Source organism: Rhododendron vialii, chromosome 4a (genome assembly GCF_030253575.1).
Source record: "Rhododendron vialii isolate Sample 1 chromosome 4a, ASM3025357v1".
Classification (NCBI taxonomy): Eukaryota; Viridiplantae; Streptophyta; class Magnoliopsida; order Ericales; family Ericaceae; genus Rhododendron; species Rhododendron vialii.
Window position 1 is genome coordinate 32,147,179 of NC_080560.1, and position 17,510 is coordinate 32,164,688.

At 37.3% G+C, this 17,510-nt stretch overlaps 1 protein-coding gene across 4 annotated transcripts; it reads left to right on the forward strand.

Moving 5' to 3' along the window:
• Nucleotides 1-770: 770 nt before the first annotated feature.
• On the forward strand, nt 771-15,678 carry LOC131322830 (soluble inorganic pyrophosphatase 4). Of its 4 annotated transcripts, XM_058354345.1 has the most exons (10): nt 771-783; nt 9,986-10,072; nt 11,762-11,906; nt 12,006-12,034; nt 13,201-13,266; nt 13,343-13,450; nt 14,414-14,479; nt 14,562-14,682; nt 14,840-14,921; nt 15,371-15,678. In XM_058354345.1, exons 3-10 carry the CDS (start codon nt 11,771-11,773, stop codon nt 15,411-15,413), a joined length of 651 nt encoding a protein of 216 aa, XP_058210328.1. In that variant the 5' UTR covers nt 771-783; nt 9,986-10,072; nt 11,762-11,770; the 3' UTR covers nt 15,414-15,678. The 4 variants fall into 4 exon arrangements, with proteins under 4 accessions (XP_058210328.1, XP_058210327.1, XP_058210329.1 ...); XM_058354344.1 differs by lacking the exons at nt 771-783; nt 9,986-10,072 and adding an exon at nt 9,733-9,873; XM_058354346.1 differs by lacking the exons at nt 771-783; nt 9,986-10,072 and adding an exon at nt 10,080-10,103.
• The last annotated feature ends 1,832 nt before the right edge of the window (nt 15,679-17,510 follow it).

Genomic DNA, 17,510 nt, shown 5'->3' on the forward strand with positions numbered 1-17,510 from the left:
ACTCCATGAAATCTGCTTCAATAATGGTCTCTCGCTCAGTTAAAGCGAAAAGGGGATTCTTCCGCAATAAGTTGGTGCATGTTCATGAGACATGCATGTTCTTGGAATCACGGCCGTGTTTTCTTAGTTAACTGCATCGTGTATATTATTATCATATGTATTGCGCTGGATTTTCAATGAATTTGTGTCGGTGCTAGAGGTTCAGAAATTTGTGTCTGTGGCCTTAGCTAGTGTTATGTACCTATACTGGTCTCGGTGGATCTTTTTTTCCTCAAGCGAAAGAATATGGGGCTGTTAAGCTCATCTGTAATGCGTATTTCATGTGGTAAAATTCTTCATCAATGTGGTGAGAGCATCTCCATTGGTTTGTGCTTTTTTGGCTGTGTTTTTAACAGAAATTGGCTTTCTACAATATAATTGTGCCATGCTATACTTTTTGCTATGATGCTCCATCTGTTCGATGCTACTTCCGCACGACTACTCATTTTCCACTGTCGTCGTATGTAAAGGCATTGAAATTAGGAACTACTCATTTTCCACTGTCGTCGTATGTAAAGGCATTGAAATTAGGAATGTTGTCGCTGATATGGCAAGGTTTGTGGAAAATTAAACTTGGTGTCGGATTTGGTACTTTAGCAATTTTGGTAAGACCTTTCCTTAATCAGTGGATCAACATTTTAGTCTTGTCTTACCGAAACTGCAGACACCTCTCTCCACCACACCCTAACCGCACCTCACATATGTGGTGTGCCAACTCAGCAAGTGGAGCCCATTCTCTCTCTCTCTCTCTCTCTCTCTCTCTCTCTCTCTCTCTCTCTCTCTCTCTCCTGAAGCCCTAATTCAAGAAACACAACTGTTGCCGTCACAACCACCACATCCTCCGTCGCTATCGCCACCACATCCACCGTTGTCGTACATGGCTGCCGACCCTGACCCACTAATGATAACCCCACGCCCACGAAAACCCCACCAAAAACCCGAACGCCGTCGTCTCCAAATCCAAATTCAATCTCACGGTAGAAAAAATCGAATTGAACTCGAAACCCAAACACCGTCGTCTCCAAATCCAATTTCAATCTCACGGTAGAAAAAATCGAATTGAACTCGAAAACCTGTTCAGAAACGAAGAACCCCGAAAATTGCAGCCCTTCGATTCTCCGTTAAACACGAAATAAGCAGCAGCAGGATCAGGGGAAAATGGACAAAGGGCCCGTCAATATCTCCCAAATCAGATAAACCCATTGGCATAGCCACATTGAATGCTGCCCTGTTTTCCATGGCCATTTGTATGATAAACGTATGAAATCTTATAGGATGCCCTTAGGATCAACGGGGTTTTTTTTTTTTTTTAACATGAATCATTAAGATCTATCTCGAAAAATAGAAGTGGTGTTAGCAGGGAAGACTAGGTATTCAGGATTCATCTCTTGGTTTTCTTGCTCCTGTTTCTGATCACCAAAAAATAAGTACGTACCGGTCTGTGTCTCTTTTTTTGGAGAACAGAAAACACAAGTTAACACCTCTAACAAACTACCTATTACGTACAAAGACGGCTCCAAGCTAGATTGTGGTCTTGTGTGTGCTAGGAATTCTCAGAAGCTGGTTATAATTTCCTTTTTAAACCCGGGACCGACACACTCGCGAAGGTTTGGAAATCCCGCTGCAAGACCTGTGCTCTATGTGAGAGAGTAATGTATTACCAGCAGAATCAAACACAACATCTGGATTTTACCATTGATCGATAACAGTAATGAGCTCAAACTATTGAACTGCCTAGATGGGTTATTGAGGCTACCAAGAAACCTTTGGTACGACACATATGGCATTTGAGGCGTGGAGTACGGACTCCAAGGGGTTACTCGAGTGGGAGAATTATAGTAAGTAAAACCTTACTCACAATTTTGGCTCTCACCGCCAGTCTTCAATATTTGGGTATCTGGGGTAGTCAAGGTGATCTAGATACTAGATTACACAAAGAAAAGTGGAGGTTTGTGTGCACAGATTCGAATGCAAATTTGTTCATCAAAACCGTACGATGCATGTGAGGTTCACGAACTGTGCCCAACATGCTCTTAAGAGAGAAAAAAAACTGCCCGGAGTATCGCAAACAAATTATTGTTGACTGGTGCTATGTTTTGTCATGACAGGCAATATGTCATAGTCATGCAAAATTTAAGTAATTAATGGTTCGGGCAACTTAATGAACCTGCCAATATTCTTAAATAAAATTGGAAGTGTAACATTGCTTCTAATGGATCCACCAAATTCCCAATTTGTATTGACAAATAGAGACAACGTTATTTCATGTTGCTAGTAAGCAATTAACATCCCAAGAGATACGTTGTTCCAACTTAATTTTGTGATCTTCGGCAACGTAAAGAATATCAATAATAATAGTGTGGGCAAAAAAAAATTTCACTTTTCTTTTTCCGTCTATTTTAATTTTTTGTTGATAATTTTTTTTGAATTAATCATTCATTTGACAAGCAGAAAAGCAGAATGTGAAAGTTAAAAACTATGACCCAAAAAAGAAGAAGCTAAAGACGTAACAACACTAATTACCGTCTTTGTGTTATTGTGTCTTAATTTTTAAAACTTTGGTCTGTAATTTCATAATGTTTTATTCTTCTCGTTGAGACAAATGAATAATTCTAAAAAAAAATTAGGAAAAGCTCAAAAAAATTCACCAAGGACCAATAATATCAATTTCATTAAAAAAATTTATTTATTTTGACCTTGATCTTCCTAAATATTGTTTTGGTATTTTCAGTCTTTTATGAATTTTTGTAACATTCGCTGAACTTTTTGGATTGGTGATCATCGAGAAGAGTCTAAAGTTAAAAATTAAGTCCAAAAAAAAAAAAAAAAAGAGAATTGACTGAAGACGAAAAAAATTTGGACACGAATATGACACGATATAATAACACAAAAAGCTAAATAGGTTGAGTTAAGATTGAAAGAATTCTGACACGAACACGAGATGACATGACACGACGCGGTATGGGAATTTATAAAAGGACAACAATAACACGATATGAACCGGACACGAAGTTAGCAGGTCAAATAAAGTCGGTTATTTCTAACACGGAACATGAATATGACACGACACGATAACACGAAAAGCTAAACAGTTCGGATTAGGGTTTAGAGAATTCTAACACGAACACGAGATGACACGACACGACACGATGTCCACCCCTAACTCCTAAGCATAGGTGTTTGAATCTCGCGACAAACTTGATTCCCTCGAGGCCATTCAACTACTTTTCATTTCATCAATCAAATACAAAAGGCATTTTACGTGCATTTCGACTAATCTTACTGCAAACTGAACCTACAATAACTCATGAAATGCGTAAGCGCATAGCTGGATCAGCTTTACGCTATTGAAAACATTTATCAGATCCAATACCTATTCTCAGTGTGTAAGGAACTGGAAATTGCACGTAACCAATAGAATACCCTCATTTCATTGCCCAAAAGAAAGAAACCAAAAAAAAAAAACAGAAAAAGTGTTAACAATGGATTGGTAGTGGGTCCATGTCAAAATCGTGTTACTATATATATACACCAAATTAAAAATCATTGTTGCATCATAACTTAGATACCATATAAAAGAGCATATTCTTTTGGAAGTGCTGTAAACATGGAATAAAGTACATATTCAAGTTTTGTCGGTTGGATTGTTTAGCATATTTAGTTCCTGTCCCCCTTTTTATTTAACGCTTCCTCGTTCCCTTCTAACCAAATAAAAAATGAGTTTGTATATTTTTAAATCGGAATAAAATTTTATATGCAATATAAATCTTTATTTGATAGAGAGTACATGTCAAAAAATATAAATTATTAAATCGGAACGGCCGAGAGTGTACATGTCAAGAAAGTATTATTGGTGTGGATAACAATTTGTACTTTCTTTTTATATACTATATGTAAATAGAATATTACTCCAGTACTTTAGGTAAGACAGCCGATGGAGACCTGTCATTGAAGGGGCCACAACTCTTTCTAGATCTCAGAAATCGGCCAGTCAACTCTGCCCAGGTCAATTAGAATTATAGTTGTTCTATGCCGAATGAAATTGTCCTGTCCAAAGACCGACTTAATTAGGGGGTGCTGTGAGTTCAATGGTTACCTCTAGCCTCCGTTCCGCTAAAATAAATAAATATTTTTTAAAATTAAAAATGATGTATTATAAAAGACTGATCTGTTTCGTAAAGTAAAAAATAAGTACTTAAAAAATAAAAAACTTAACAGAACGGAGCTTGATTTTCAAAATTTGATCCGCATGATTTATTTGTAGAGCTCGATGGGTAGAACATACGTACGAAACCAAATAGGTAGCATCAAACATCTTTAACTCGACGCTCAAAACGATATTGTTATCCGGTAAATAAATGCAAATTGCCATTTTGGAAACGCACTTAAAAATAAATCTATTCAATCTCGCGCTAGTTGATGCTGCCGGTCAACTTGAATTTTGCGGAGATGGACTAACACGTTAACGCCTGAAAATGAACAATTTCGATCAAATATTTGAATTTTGCAGCGGCATACTAATGCTTTAATGCGTTATTTTGACAGTAACCCCCACCCCCCCCCCCCCCCCCCCCCAAAAAAAAAAAAAAAAAAACCTTCAAATTGAAAGACTGGTAGGTTCGGGTTTGTAGAATTCAAAAACAAAATTGCCAGGCTTGAGTAATGAGTGGTGCATTCATTCGATATATATTCATTATGTCCCCTCCACCCGATCACATGCAAAAACCAAAAGAAATTCTTGGGGTTGCTTCAACACTTTCTAATTAGTAAATTGCATTTTACACCACCTCAATTTTGGTTTCTATTGTCATTTTGCATGCTAAAGTTTCAAAAATGTTACTACTATCATTCCACGATGACCAGTTTTGTAGGACAGATTAAAATTGACTGATGCAACAATATTTCTCAGCGTCTGGTAAAATCTCAAGTAACTGATCGATTGATCAATTTTAAGTTTTTCTTTTTTTTGATCGGCAAAAAGAAGATATAATCAATATCCGAATTATTTTTTGTCCGTCTTTCAATTTGTTAGTCACTTTCTACATGCAACGGTTATGTTTTTTAAGTGTCGTAGCCTCTTATTTTATAGGCAAATTAGTCAATTGCTCAACCAAAGTTTCAAAAGTAAGAAAAATAAGGATGAAATATACTTTCGAGACATAAGAATTGATTTTAAAAAATGGATTATGCAGCAATCGCATATTCATAAAATGTATTTTTCTTTTTGAAAGTGTAAAAGCAAGAATTTCGTGTAGAATATAATTTAATTTTAAAGCACTGGAAGAAGAGAAGTTGAACACAAACCTTGGAACCTCAAATGCCCCATTATTCGTATAAGGAAAATTCTAAAATCAGTCCAATGAGCTGACAATACTAAGTGTGTAAATGTGTATTAAACGGTATAAAAGGTACACAAAAATATATATTTTCCTTATCTTCTAGTGTACTTATCATCTTTGGGTTTCCCCCGGATCTGGTGAGGTAGTGGTGGTGGGCAAATAATCTTTTTTTTCCATTCTTGTTCTGGTTTGGTTTGTGGATGGGTTTCATCGGATAGTCTGCCTAGCGGTTACCAGTCGAGCAGTCCATGGAACCGGAAGGCTGCCTATTTGGGTGATTTCCGTCGAGGGCCGGCTTGCGCTAGCGAAGACGGCTGCAGGTCAGGGGCGAAGGAGGTTTTGGTCTCCGACCGTCGAGCTTCTCTTTTCAGTCGACAAATGTTGGGATTAGATTCTTTTTCGCTTGAGATCTGTTGGTTGTTTTCTAATTACATCTGTTTTCATTGTTTAATGGTTTGTACTGGGATGTCGTTTCGATTTTCTTTCTGCCTAGTCCCGGACGGGATTCTCATGTCGGCACCTAGTGCTGATTTGCTTTTGCAGGGTGTCCGTTAATCCTGGAGTAGGTAGTTTTGGTGCATTCCTGTATTTGCGATGTAATCTTCGCCTTCGGGCTTATGAAATGATATTTGACATTTTCAAAAAAAAAAAAAAAAAGCTTAGTGGGTTGACAATAGCAAGACCATTCATATAAAGTCAAGTATAACTTCCAAATGAGCAGTTATAACTTCTAAGTTTGAACTTTAAGAGGTGGACCTAGTAATTGAGAGATGTTGTTATAAGTTTGAACTTTGAAAACTTCTAGAGGATGACTATTAAGAGTTTTTCGTCGATCTGTCCACGTTTTGGAAACGTATTGGATGAATGTCTATCTTCTGAAACGTTTTGTAAAAATAACCCTTCGCACATTACCAAAATACGCAATGTAAATCGCGCATGAACAAAATGCTTTTTACGGAGCCTGCGTGAGAAAAACTCTATATCGTTACTAGTAACATTCTTTTGAGGCCTCGTAACTTCAAGTTTGATAAATACTTGATATATGCAGCATGGGATGCAAAATTGCGAATACTCATAGATTAATAGATACGTATACAGGAAAAAGTCATTGTCAAGGAGTTACTAACGCTCCGTTCCAGAAACCTTTTTAAAAATAAGTACTTATTTTGCCACTTTTTATTCAAAAAAAAAGAAGGGCCATTCCACAAAATCCAAATAAAAAGTTTCTTTCACATTTTCAAACTCAAAAATAATGTAAATGAAAAAAAAAATCAATTTTTTTTGCATCGTATTAAAGATCTCAATGAGATCTATCAAATAAGATCCATAGTTATAAGAAAATTATTTGCGTTACAACACATAATTTTTTGAGCTTGAAGTTGCCTTATACAAAAAATAAGGACTGTTTGCTATTGATAATGGGCGCCGGGAGAGGAAAATCGTACCGGCGGCCGCGCCGGGCCCGTCTCCGGGCCCACCAGACGGCCCGATTCCGAGCCGTCCAAAAAATTCTTTAAAAAAAAAACCGAGGGGGCTTTTCCGCGGGAAATCAACGGCATCCCGAGGTGTGTATGGTGCTTGATCCGAGCACTCCTTTTCCGTGTGAGCCCCTCGGTTTTTTTTTTAAGAATTTTTGGACGGCTCGGATCAGCTGTCCGGTGGCCGGAGACGGCCCGGCGCGGCCGCCGGTACGATTAAATTCTTCCAAAATAAGTATCACATTTTTTATTTTCCGGAACAACCCTTCTTATTCAACAAAAAATAAGTTCTTAACTTGTTTCTGGAACCCAGCCTAATTCATTCACAACTCTATGATTTTCTTTTCAAAGACGACCGGGCCGAACCTCTGTGAGCATGGAATAAGTTCAAAGACACGAACCATTCGCCCATTCACATGTGTAGTGTGAAAGGAGCCCACAATTTATTTATATGAGTTTTTCGTAAGTATTTGTGCAATTTGTATGTGTCCCTAGTGTTGTTGGTTGTCATATCCTTAATTTTGTTCCACTTCGGGAAACATCTAGTATACTTTTTTGTCTAGAATTTTCTCGATAGTTTTTACTTTTCGCAACCTTTTTAAAATAAAATTTTTAGTAATTTTTTTGATTAATCATTCTCTTCAACGTAAGGAATTAGAAAAGTATAAAATGTGGACAAGAAAGTTGAATACGTAACGGAGACTTCTCACCGGCCGTACGTTCACGACATTGCCGAACCGAGAAAACTGAGCCTCATGACCGTTAGGAACTCCGTCTCAGTCCCCACTGGGTGGCCCACCTACTATCCAACGATTTTCCAACGCGCGTCACCGGACCACCCAATTACCCAACTGGCTTCACGTCATAGTCGCTCCCCGTAGAATCTGTATAATTGATTCCAAATGGCATTTTCTTCGTGCACGCAGAGAGGAGAGAGAGAGAGAGAGAGACGTAAGAATTTCCTTCGGAGCAAATTACACCGACAACTCCCAAATACTTTTGAAAATTAAACAATTGATTGTAGCCGAATCCAGCAGAGAGATGACTAGATGGGCCAAATTTTATACGAAAATGCCATGGCCACCGGCGGTGGCTTCACCAATTTTGTACGACGGCTACGCAGAGTCCACTGCAGGTTTCGCACGAAAAATTCAAGTCGTTTAATAATTTTTTTTAAAAACCGAGTGGTCATGTTTAAAATCACTTCAATCCGATTTGTGTAAGTGCTCGATCTAATCTTTTTATTTCAAGGCAATTTGCTATTCTTACACTATGAACTCCAAACGAGTTAGCATATGGTAGAATTGTATTGTCAGGCCCTTACCGTTCAGATTGAAGAAAGATCAAAGCATAGTAAGAAGGAGCAACTTTCAATGCGATCTGAAAGAAGATAGGCCCGATCTACTTACCAAATGAAGGACAAACGACAGACGAAAGGGAAAAGGCAACCAATCCTAACAAAGATAAGACAGGATCAAATAAAAGACTGACTAAGAGAAGTTGGAATGAGAGTACGGGATGATAGATAGAAAGGAATTCCGCCCGGGACTCTTGCACTGTACTAAAAGAAGGGCTATGGGTATAGACCCGAAAGACTCTTGCTTTGGACCACTTCTCCCACTAGACGGACATCCTTGAAGCCAAAAAGGCTCATTCAGATAGCTGAATTACCTACACATATCGAATTGAGCTGATTTTTTTGTTATTTGAATCAAAAGGGTAAGATTAGATCGATTACCTACAAATATTGGCTTGAGCTGATTTTTCATGAAGCCACTTGGTTTCTTTTTAACTTATTGAACGACTCGAATTTTCCGTGGGAGACCCATAGTGGGCCCCATGTGACTGTCGGTGGCTGCAGAAGGGTTCAATTTTATAATAGTCAATAACCGAAACTTAATCCTCGTGTAAATTTAAAAGATTATATTCATTTTCACAAATATTAATAACTATACTATACATACATACATTTAGATCTAACTGTTATGAACATAAGTATATAATTTGGGACAGAGGAAGTACACAATTTGGAACGGAGGAAATATTTTTAACAAGTTATTATTTCCCTCTCCTCCTTCACCTTCGCTCTTTCGGTCCAATACATACAATCCATAAAAGCATTAAAAAAGAATTCTTGCCTCCAATAGACAATGAATAGCTCTATCCCCCGCCACCTCCACCTTTTAACCCTATCCACTTCTTCCTTGACATCGTCATTTCCACGCAGTTTGATAGTGGTGGATATAGTGACTAGAGAGAGAAAAAGAGAGAATGAGAGATTGTTTTTAGGCCAAATTGGCATTCCACGCAATATATATTAGGCAGGGGCAGCTATAGTCTTATTTACGAGTTTAGTAATTAAATTTATACGCGTAATTTGATTAAGCTTGAATAGTTTCGGCTCAAAAAATAAACAACTTTTCTCTACATACGATTGGATTGAGCGTAAACCTTTCGGGCTCAAAATATACTTTAACTTTTTTTACACATGAATTGATTAAGCTTGAATAGTTTGGGCTCAAAGAATACAATCATAAAATATCTGTACATATAACTAGAAAAGAAAATTTTAGTGTCATTTATTCTATGCCAAAACAATTGAAGGTCTGATTAAATTTGTGAGAAGCTATATAATATAACCCAAAAAAATCAATAAAATAAGCCCAATAAATTTTGCGACATAAATTATATTGAGTCATCATAATATTGTAGTATAATTTTAATTGTTAGGAACTAAAATACTAGAGCCGCCCTCGTATTAAGGATACTAACGTTGAACTGGTATACGTTTGATTGGTCACCGGACGTTGACTAGAAGAGTTAAATTGTTATGATGTACTTTTCAAAGGGATACAAATACCATTTTACAAAACTAAGGTGAGAAGTTTAAAGGGGTGCGTGCGTAATTAAGGCCATTTCAGTTTTTGCTTTATGCCTTTAAATGGTCAAGTCCAAGTTGAACATAGAGCGGGAACGCGTACAGCTTGAGCTTTCCACCACGGAGCTGCAAGTGCAAGGTCTCTCTCTCTCTCTCTCTCTCTCTCTCTCTCTCTACATTTACGTAGGTATCCGTCTATATAAATTCGCACCTCTAGAAGCATTATTCACTCGCCTTCTTTATTTTTACATTCTCTCTCTCTCGTCTCGAGATCTGAGCCTTTCCTCGAGTCTTTTGTTCCATTCCTCGCTGTTCACGACGTTGATCATTTCCACTAGGTACGTTTGGAGCTCGGTTTCGTAGGAACAGGTCGTTGTTTCTAGGGTTTCTGGTTTCTATATCTACCGATTTGGTGTTGTGTTCTTTTTGTTTGAGTTGCATATGTTTACGTTTCTCTGAATTTCTGTAAATGCTGATCGCTGCAATTTCATCTTTGACGTGAGACTCGTAGACGTCAATGTAGTCTTATAGACGTTCATATACTCTCTGTCTTTTTGGTAATTTTTGTTTGACGTTGAATAGGTAGTAATTTGCTTTCAGTTTCGCAGATCTGTGTTAAAATAGTAACGCAAAAATCTTGGTTTGGAGGGTTGAAAGAAAAAGAGGAAATGTCAGGGCATCACTGACATTTACTTCAAATTTAGAGATGTAAAGTTTTTTTGGTAGGCTTATGTGGCAATTTGACACCTTTAATTGGACATCCACAACATTGTGCTCTCCAATCGTGGTGTCAAATTTGCTCACATGCTCTAAAAACCCCAAAACGCTAATTTTTTTTAACTCCAAAAAACCACAAATTTGCATTTGGCACTTGATGCCAATTTTGAAGCAAATTGGTGGTGCCAATTTCGACAAGTGGAGCTCCACATGGGTTTGACTTCCCCCCAATTGGAGATGCTCATGTTTAAATGCAAGCCTAGTTATTTGGTTCGTTTCAACAACAATTGGATAGGTGCTTGATAGTGATCATTGAATAGTTTAGGACATTTTAGAAATTCTCATGGTCCTGTAAATATGCAAAACCATTCAAGATCAGATTTGTTAATATACTCTTGCTTGCAGTGGGACACTTTCAGTTTATGCTGGGTGGAAGTCTGACATACCTTTGTTCTATCTGTAATGCAGCGAATTTTTTGGGCATGATTCTATTTACTATTTTAATTCTTATTTTGTTTTGCGTAGGTTGTAATTTAGGCTGTCCACGAACTGTTTAATCATGTGCAGATTTGATTTTAAATATTCATTGACTTGTCTATATCACGTGTTCACATTGGAAAGTCTTGAGGAAGTGATTAACTGTAGCATTTGCATATTTTCTTGATATCATAATTGTAGATGCGAATATGCAAGGGGTTCATTATTTTCCTACATCCTCCGGTCCTAATACTTTGATATGAGGAAATGTATAGTTGACTTTCCAATTGTGTTTCTGTTCCAAATGGCTGGACTACAAATTAGATTTCAGTCTTAAAGTGAACTACATGTCTTGTCTAGGATGGTACAAGTTTATGTTTAAGAAATTTAGTGTACTTCTTGTAGTTGTGTATTGGGATGAAGGGTCAACCAGAAGCCCACAACAAGAATAGCAAGGGAAAGAAGCATAATAAAGCCTTGTGTTTATGGCTCACCACTCATACAATAATCGTTTTCCCATATTTCATACTTCAGACGGGATCAATCGAAGGCCCTGTCTTCAATATTTTTGTGCAACTTTCAATAAGCTAAAATGGTTGCTCCTAAATCGACATGACCTTGAATACAACACTGAATAGTGCCATAGTTATTGGTTGTGTCTCTGTTTTTGAGCTGGTTAGTGGACACCGAGCCAGAAGTTCATTTTGATGCATTTTATATTTATGTTTTGTCCTATATTACTCAGCAATTGCTAGCAAACTTCACTAGTTCACTGGTTTCATCTGGGAAAGAAAAAGTGCCTTATTTTCAATTCGTTATTGTTTTTTGTGCAGCTTTTGAACATGACTCCACCTATTGAGGCTCCAAACAAACCTGTCAGCACTCACAAAACTTCACATCCACCTTTAAATGAAAGAATACTCTCGTCAATGACCAGAAAATCAGTTGCTGCACATCCTTGGCATGATCTTGAGATAGGTACTGAACTTCACTATAAGCGACAGATGTTAATTCTAGAAGATGGCTTCCATTGCAGATGTATTAACCATTTGGCATGTAATTTTCTTGACAATGCAGGACCTGGAGCTCCCACGATCTTCAACTGTGTAAGCATATACTTAACAATATACAGCTCACAGTTCAATGGTCAACTTTTGCCTGCATTGATATTTTTCTCTTGCTATGACATTACTTGACAAAAAGTAAGGTTGTTCGAAGTTTCAACACTGTGGTCAGTTGCAGTACTGATTAAAGGTTGCTGGAAACAATACCTTAAATATAAACAGTAGGCACTTGCTCTAATTATTGGACCAAACAAGTTTTTAAAATATTAACATGCGTAACTACCTGTATGACATAAGTAGATGTAGGTAGGTCTTGTATTTGGAATATATTTCAGTGCAGAGTTTGAACATCGTACTATGTGAAGTATATTCCCCTACTTCAGTGGTTGATAGCCTGCTAACCTTGAGGTTGTGGGTTGGAGCCTGAAGATAACCACTTTGTGCATTGTATGCCAAAGATTAAATTTGCACCCTATCTACCCGTCGGAGACACCAGTTAACGGGTACCAAACTGGGCGTACTTTGGTACTGTCACATGGTCCATTTGCATGAATCCTAGATACAACTTTTTTGTTATTATTGCACTAAATGATGCTCATACACAGCATTAAAATACTGCATTGACATTACAACTGTGTATGAAGTTCTGCAGTCTACAATTGGAATGCATAGAACAAGCTGGCAACTTTAACCTTCTGTTTTCATTTGAGAACCAATTTTGTGTACCTTGGTATTACAACCAATTTTGTGTACCTTGGTATTACAAATATATTCAGAGGCAGTTACCACATATGATAATGGTGTGAGTTGTGACATAACCCCTTACTTGCTCTCCTTTTCCTGGTTTGATAGCTTTGAAGGATTAATATTTCCAATGGTTAAGAGACTCAGCATTACAAAGCATTTTTGGTTCTCATGTCCTCAGAAAACTTTTACTTGATAATATGAATAAGCTTGCAGTTTGCATATCTATATACGGTTATGTTCTAGAGAAACTTGTGAAACTGGTAATTTGTTTTTCCCGTTCAAGCCCATAATCACACAGTTTCGTTTGAGTTTCCTTGTAGAAGTTTGCTGTTCTGAATATCTAGTTTTTGGATGTTTCAGTTAGATTTCACTTTCAATAAACTATGCTCAATGTGAAAAGGAATGTCTATCAACTCTTCCTTAACAGAGGATCTAGTATAATCATCGTTTCATTTTTGCAGGTGGTTGAAATTAGCAAGGGGAGTAAGGTGAAATATGAACTCGACAAGAAAACAGGAATGATCAAGGTAATTATGCGTAAAATTCAATGGAGTGAGCCTTTATTGGTCACAATGGGTTGCTGAAACCTGTTCACATGTGCAGGTTGACCGTATCCTTTACTCATCAGTTGTTTACCCACATAACTATGGCTTCATCCCTCGTACTCTCTGTGAGGATAATGACCCCCTGGATGTGTTGGTTATCATGCAGGTATGCCATTTGATACTCATTTTGTTACATTTGCAGTTTTGCACCTTTTAGGATTGCATATTATCTATGCATAGCTGGGAGTACTAGCCATATCCTTTCATTAGTGCACTGAATGTAATTTGAGTCATGCTATAACCATGCCAAGGAATTTTTCACGCATATGTTATCAATTTATTTGCTTGGTTATTACTGATGATGAGAATCACAAACATTTTTGGTTATATAATCTAGAGTCGCGAGCATCATAAGGGAAAGGTACCAAATATGAGGTAATGAGGCCCTTTTGATCTTAGTTATATTCTAAGTTTTTCACTCTGCCAAAAAAAATCCAAATAAGGAAAGGAAAAGCCCTTGAGAAAATCTGATTGTTTAGTACCTTCTTATTGGCCTTAATAATCTTGGATTCTGGACTCCATCCTTATTCCTTGTTAACAAATTCCTTAGAAAGGGTTGAGGACTAATTATATTAACTGTAGCTAATTTCTCTCCTTTTTTTTTTTTTTTGGTAAGTAATTTCTCTCCTATTAAATCAAACGTGCCCAACTATAAATTATCGTAGTCAACATGAGTAGGGAAATTTAGCTGATCCCACAGGTATATTATGGGACATGCATTTTAAAGTCTTGGCTGACATGCAGAGTTTAGGATGGTTGTGCCAAATCTTTAGTAGCTGGTGCTCAAAAAACCAGATGTACTTCCGGTCTTGTGTAGTATTGGGAACTGACCTAATCGATGCAAAATTAGAGGTGCATCACATGTAAGTGGCCGTAATCTGCTGAGGCGGGCACCTTGTTTTCTAATATTTTCCTTATCAATGTGAATTATGCCAAATCTTATGTAGCTTGTGGTCCAATATCCAAAACAATGTTAAAGGTTATGCGCATAGAATTTGAATTTGTGTTACTATAATTTGCAAACAGAACTTTGGTTTCTAATGCTTGCAACCCTTTACAACATGTCCAGGAACCAGTTCTTCCAGGATGCTTTCTTCGGGCTAAAGCAATAGGCCTCATGCCTATGATTGATCAGGTATGTGACTGTGTGTGATCTGTACTCGGGATTGATTTTCTTTCTACCCTTAGAAGGCATTTTAACCTTGGTCTGAACATAGGGTGAAAAAGACGACAAGATAATTGCAGTATGTGCTGATGATCCTGAGTACCGACACTACACTGATATCAATGAGCTCCCACCACATCGGTTGGCTGAGATCCGCCGTTTCTTTGAGGACTGTATCCTTTTAATAGTTCCCAACTTCCCATTATTTAAGGAGTAATCGAGAGTGCATATGCATTTGATAACAACAGCAATTTCTTCTGCTTGGTTTCTCTTTCTAATGGTGCAAAATTAGAGAAAAAATTGTGTTAGTTTCTCTTAACGAGTAATTAGACAAGAAAAATGAGAACAAGGAAGTTGCAGTTAATGATTTTCTGCCTGCCTCTGATGCTTTTGAAGTAGTCCAGCATTCCATGTAAGATTTTTCTCTCCTTAATTATCTTCTTTTTCCCATATTAATTTGCACAGTTTTGATCAGATTACCCAATACATCTTAAATCACTCCTTTTTTACTCGAGTTTTTGCTGCACACAATCACCCAAGGAATGAGTCTCGCTATCTCTATGGATAATGGATTCGTAAAAGATTACCATGGGAAAGCCAATGACATGGCAATGAAAAATATTTGCTCTTCATTTCTTTTCTTTTTCTTCACAGTTTCTTTTAATTCCATATTCCTCACAATTCATGATCGAAACACAACCTTAGCGTCCCTCTTGAGAGCTTCACAACCCAGCCTTAGGGTTACTTCCTGTACTCTTAAAAACAATTATTTGGAAGAATAAAAGTTGCTTTGATTTCGTCAATCTCATGTACATGTTACCGGTGTTGATCTCATTACTCTCTTTTATTTGTACTATGAAGGGATCTCTACGCTGACTACATCGTGGAGAGCTTGAGGCGGTAGTTCATTCTCGCACACATGTTCTCGCACACATGTTGGGCAGTGATGCAGTTGCACAGGCCCCTGTTTGTTACCTTGAAGATTCAAAATCTTGACGTTCTTCCACACATGGTTTTGCATGTGTGTTCACAATACATTCTTTTTTTCTTCTTTGATGGATTGTTTCAAATATAAATGGTGATAATGTCGAAAAGTACTTTTCCTTCGTTATGGCTGTAATGAGAAACTTGTAAGGATAAGTGTTTTTTATAATATTCTTCTTGTTGCATATTTGTTGCCATTACCTGTACCAAACACAAGCCTTGTCTGTTTGTTTATATCTAATCAAAGTGCATTTTGCCACTGGACTGGCTAATGTCTCCAAAACGTAGCTTGTTTTTCAGTTATATGTCATGAATGAGGCCTAGAGAGGTTGGTGGAGGGTTTAGCTCATTATGAATTATGAGCTTATTTCTTCTCTTCAAAAACGATTTGCACACTTGTCGGTTTTTGTGAAATCGTCCACAAAGCAGCAATTCCATGCCTACAAGGTCGACACTCAAATAATTAATCTTGAATGACATTTTCTCGACTTCACCTTGAAAAATATCCCCGAAAAGGTCTTTTGCAAATGGGGAAGATGCAAACGCTTGCTTAGTCGATTGAATTACTTTGCGGTGAAATTTGAGATCCTACAACAAAAAATATTTCACTCTCTCTCTCTCTCTCTCTCTCTCTCTCTCTCTCTCTCTCTCTCTCTCCCTGTGTGTGTGTGTCTCTCTTTTTGCTGTTAATTTTGCACTCTCCTTTGGAAGGTTCTATCTGCAACCCAAGCTTCAGGCATCAGTGCACTATTTAGAAGTTTTGATTCTGCCCAAACTCCAAATCATTGTGCCTGGGACCAAGTTGCAACTTGCAAGTATATCTTTTTCATGCTTGTGTGTCAAGCTTATCTCTTTTTCTTTTTCTTGTTTTTCCACAGGCGGATCTTTATCCGCTGCTTTTCTTTTCTTTTTTTCTTGGACATATTTTTGCGCACATCTATTTCAATCAACGTATAAAGTCGTATTATTTGCATAAAAATGTAGAAAGGAATTGTATGTTTCACTCCACTCATTTTTTAATGCCGCAAAAGTTTCCTTTTTTCAGTATTTCACTGTGTCCCCTGGTTAATGCGGACCCGGGATGCTGCCGAGCGGCCGATCCAACCGTTTATCTTGGCACGGACTGCTCGAATCAAATATGAACACATACAAATAGCATACAAATCTGAATCGTTCATTGCTCAGTTAAGATTCGAGCCGTCGATTGCAGAGATGAGCGGTCAAATTGGTCGCTCTGCACTGCTCTACTCGTTAATGCAACCAATGGATTTGCTTGAACAGTCTGTCCACTTCTAATCCCAAGTTTTCTATTTCTTTGTCAATCTAGTGTTGCTAGATTGTCAACTATTCTTTATTTGTGGACTTGCTTGAACAGTCTGTCCACTTCTAATCCCAAGTTTTCTATTTCTTTGTCAATCTAGTGTTGCTAGATTGTCAACTATTCTTTATTTGTGGATCCCCTTTTAGTACAATCACAACTCTTTATTTCTATATAAAATGAGATTAAATTTTTTACACCTTCGGTGTAAACATTTGTTTCCTCTAAATTAATTATATTGCATTACGTCGCCATGTTTTATTGATTGAGACCACTATTTTGCAACATGACGCAATATAATTGATTTGGAGGAAACAAATGTTTACACCGGCAATGTAAAGAATTTATTCTCATATAAAATCTATCGAGATCAACAATCATGCTACCAATTAGGTTAACAAGAGAATAAATTCTTTACACCGCCGGTGTAAACATTTGTTTCCTTCAAATCAATTGCATTGCGCCACGTCGCCGTGTTTTATTAATTGAGACTACTGTTTTGATACGTGTTGTAATGCAATTGATTTGGAGGAAACAAATGTTTACACCGGCGATGGAAAGATTTATTCTCGGTTAACAAATGACGGGAATGGATTTATCTTGATGTAAATAGATTTGATCATGTGTGACAAAAAAAAATTATAATAAATGTGTTCAATAATCATTTTCCCTCAATATGAAAGCTATTATTTATTTTTA

Coding starts and splice junctions, on each gene's coding strand:
- LOC131322830 (XM_058354345.1), top strand. CDS start 11,771: ATGACTCCACCTATTGAGGCTCCAAACAAACCTGTCAGCACTCACAAA. Junction 14,480..14,561: donor TCATGCCTATGATTGATCAG/GTATGTGACTGT, acceptor GTCTGAACATAG/GGTGAAAAAGACGACAAGAT. Junction 14,922..15,370: donor GAAGTAGTCCAGCATTCCAT/GTAAGATTTTTC, acceptor TGTACTATGAAG/GGATCTCTACGCTGACTACA.